The 2,573-nt window shown below is 35.5% G+C and overlaps 1 protein-coding gene across 1 annotated transcript; it reads right to left on the reverse strand.

Annotated features, from left to right (window-relative positions):
• Positions 1-1,112: 1,112 nt before the first annotated feature.
• LOC119609871 lies at positions 1,113-1,502 on the reverse strand. Its single transcript, XM_037964864.1, has one exon. The coding sequence runs from the start codon at positions 1,500-1,502 to the stop codon at positions 1,113-1,115; it is 390 nt and encodes a 129-aa protein (XP_037820792.1).
• Between the last annotated feature and the right edge of the window lie 1,071 nt (positions 1,503-2,573).

Genomic DNA, 2,573 nt, shown 5'->3' on the forward strand with positions numbered 1-2,573 from the left:
ATTGTGGACGAAGCCTTCCCAGGCGAAGATTTTGTGCCTGGAGGTTTCGTCGCTAGAAGAATTTTGTCAAATATATCAAATTGACGTAGGTGTGTTTGTGTGCTGTAAAGATATTTTGGTTTTGGTTATGTTAGTTTGTATGTGTGTGTTTTGTTTTTTTTTTTTTTTATGTTAATTATTACCTTTTTGTAAATAAAAACAAACGATTTTCTCTTTCTTTGACTTTTGTTGCCGCTGGGTAAATAAAAAACACTTTCTGCCTACTTTTGAGTTGAAATTTGTGAAATTGGCGTTACTGCGTTAAAAAAATTAGAAAAAAAAAAACTGATTTGAAAAAAAAAATGGATTTTTCTCAAGTTTTCCTTTAGAAAACAAAACTTACATTATTTTATTATCCTGTTACAGATAATTTTGTGGATATAAAATCCAAAAGATCCTTTCACGAAATGCGAACAATTTCAGCTTCAATTTCAAACTTTATTCAAATACTTAAAAAAAATGTACGTTGCTTAATCACTGAATTTAATTCGAAGGATAATTGAAACAGGATAAAAAAACTTACAATTTCAAAAAAAAACTTCTTTATTTTTTTTTAAATAAATTTTCCGGCAGAGTAACGACGTTTTTTTTTAAGAAAACTGGTAGGTAGCAGCAGGCAAAAAGGAAAGATTTTGGGCAATGGCTTCCTTTTTATACCCAATATTTGAGAGAAAAATTTTGGAAAATTTGGAAATCTAATGTTTTTTCAGCAAAAACTAACACATACAAAATAAGAAAAACCAATACCAAAATATATATCGAAAATGTCTTCCTTTTATCTTTTGACAACAGCACTGCATTATCATTTAATACAAGCTGTCAACAAATTGAAATGTCATTTGAAACCAAATCTCCAAAAACCGTTAAATTCAAATAAAACTCTTCTCAACAGAAAAGTTGTTCAACAAAATTACAATTTTGAAATAAAAATACATAAAATCATTGCCTCCTACTACAAGCGCCCCTACATAACCCCCCAACCAAAATCAGATTTGGGAGCTAACAAGCAGCACAAAGCTGATACCGCTTGTAGTGATATAATAAAAAAAAAAATAACAAAATGAAAAACAAGGTTATTGACGTATGTCCTTTGCATGGTATACACCTAGAGAACGACCATTTAGGTCTTCCAATTCGTAATAGCAATTTCCGGTTTTCGCCTTAATGCGTGCTTTAAGAAACGGTGGCGATAGTTTTGCATTGTAACCCTTTTCAAAGTTACTTTGGCTAAAGTTTCTTCGGAAAACTTCTTGCCCTACAATATAATTTACCTCACGCGATCGCAGATTGTAAGATCTTTCATTACGCTCTTGTTGTCGATTCATATTCTTTGCGGCTCTATCACGTATGATGTTAAACGAATCTTCACGGTTAAATTTCACTTCCCTATCGTCAAGCATTTCAAGTTTTCGAAGAAGTGCATAAGTATTACCGTTGGTAATCATATGCTGTCCGAACGCCATGTAATAAGGTGATGTACCTATAGAAGCATGCACAGATGACCGTAGAGAACAACTAATGCTGCTGAGGTATTCATCCCAATTACTTTGATCGTGTTTGATATAAGCCCTTATTGCCGATAGCACTGAACGATTAACCCGTTCTGAGGCATTTGCTTGGGGCGAGTGTACCGCGGTGTAAACGTGTTTTATCGCGTAATTAGACAAAAGCTTGTTAAATTGAGTAGACTTAAACTGCGAACCGTTATCAGAAACGATAGTCTCAGGCGTACCGAATGTGTGAAACAGGTCTTCTTCCAAATATTTAACGACGACGTCTGCTGTAAACTTTTTCACGGCTTTCAAAAAACTAAATTTGGAAAAGTGATCTAGCACTACAAAAATACCAACGTTACCTGACTTCGAACGTGGATAGGGACCAAGAAAGTCAACGTAAAGTTTCTAGAAGAATCTAGACGTTTCCGAGGTTTTACCCATAGGTGGACGCATAACGAAATTCGGGTGCTTAGTTCCCTTACAAACGTCACAAGAGTTAATGTAAGATCTTACATCGTTCACTAAATTAGGCCAAAAGTAGAACCTACGAATTCGTTCTAGAGTTTTATTGATTCCACCATGAGATGATAAGTGGCTATCATGTGCCCTTTCCAAAACTTCCCTAACCATATCTTTGGGTATCCAAAGTTTCCAAGCAAGATCGTCCTGCAGCTGTTCCCCGGAACAGTGTTCAGTACGTCTGTACAAGTATCCGTCAACAATTTTAAGGTCTGGAGTTTTGATAATGTTTTCCCTAACTCTGTCTAAAAGTTGTAGGTAGTCAGTACTCTTGAATTTTTCGGATTGTAGATCCACGAAGACCCCTGAGTCATCTAAAGCGGACAAACTTAAGCAGTTTATTTCAGACAAATCTTCAGTGTTAGTACGCGAAAGTGCATCAGGAACTACGTTTTGGCTACCTTTCCGATGTTCAATTTTAAATCTAAATCCTTGAAGCTTTAAAGCCCATCTTGCCAACCGCGAATTGAGATCTGTTTGGGACATGAGCCACTTTAGCGATGCATGGTCAGTGATCAC

Source organism: Lucilia sericata, unplaced genomic scaffold (genome assembly GCF_015586225.1).
Source record: "Lucilia sericata isolate MDLA Ls3-8-SP2 unplaced genomic scaffold, ASM1558622v1 Contig001075F_arrow, whole genome shotgun sequence".
Classification (NCBI taxonomy): domain Eukaryota; kingdom Metazoa; phylum Arthropoda; class Insecta; order Diptera; family Calliphoridae; genus Lucilia; species Lucilia sericata.

Bases quoted from the DNA above. Each gene is read 5' to 3' on its own strand.
- LOC119609871 (XM_037964864.1), bottom strand. From the start codon at position 1,502: ATGGCGTTCGGACAGCATATGATTACCAACGGTAATACTTATGCACTT.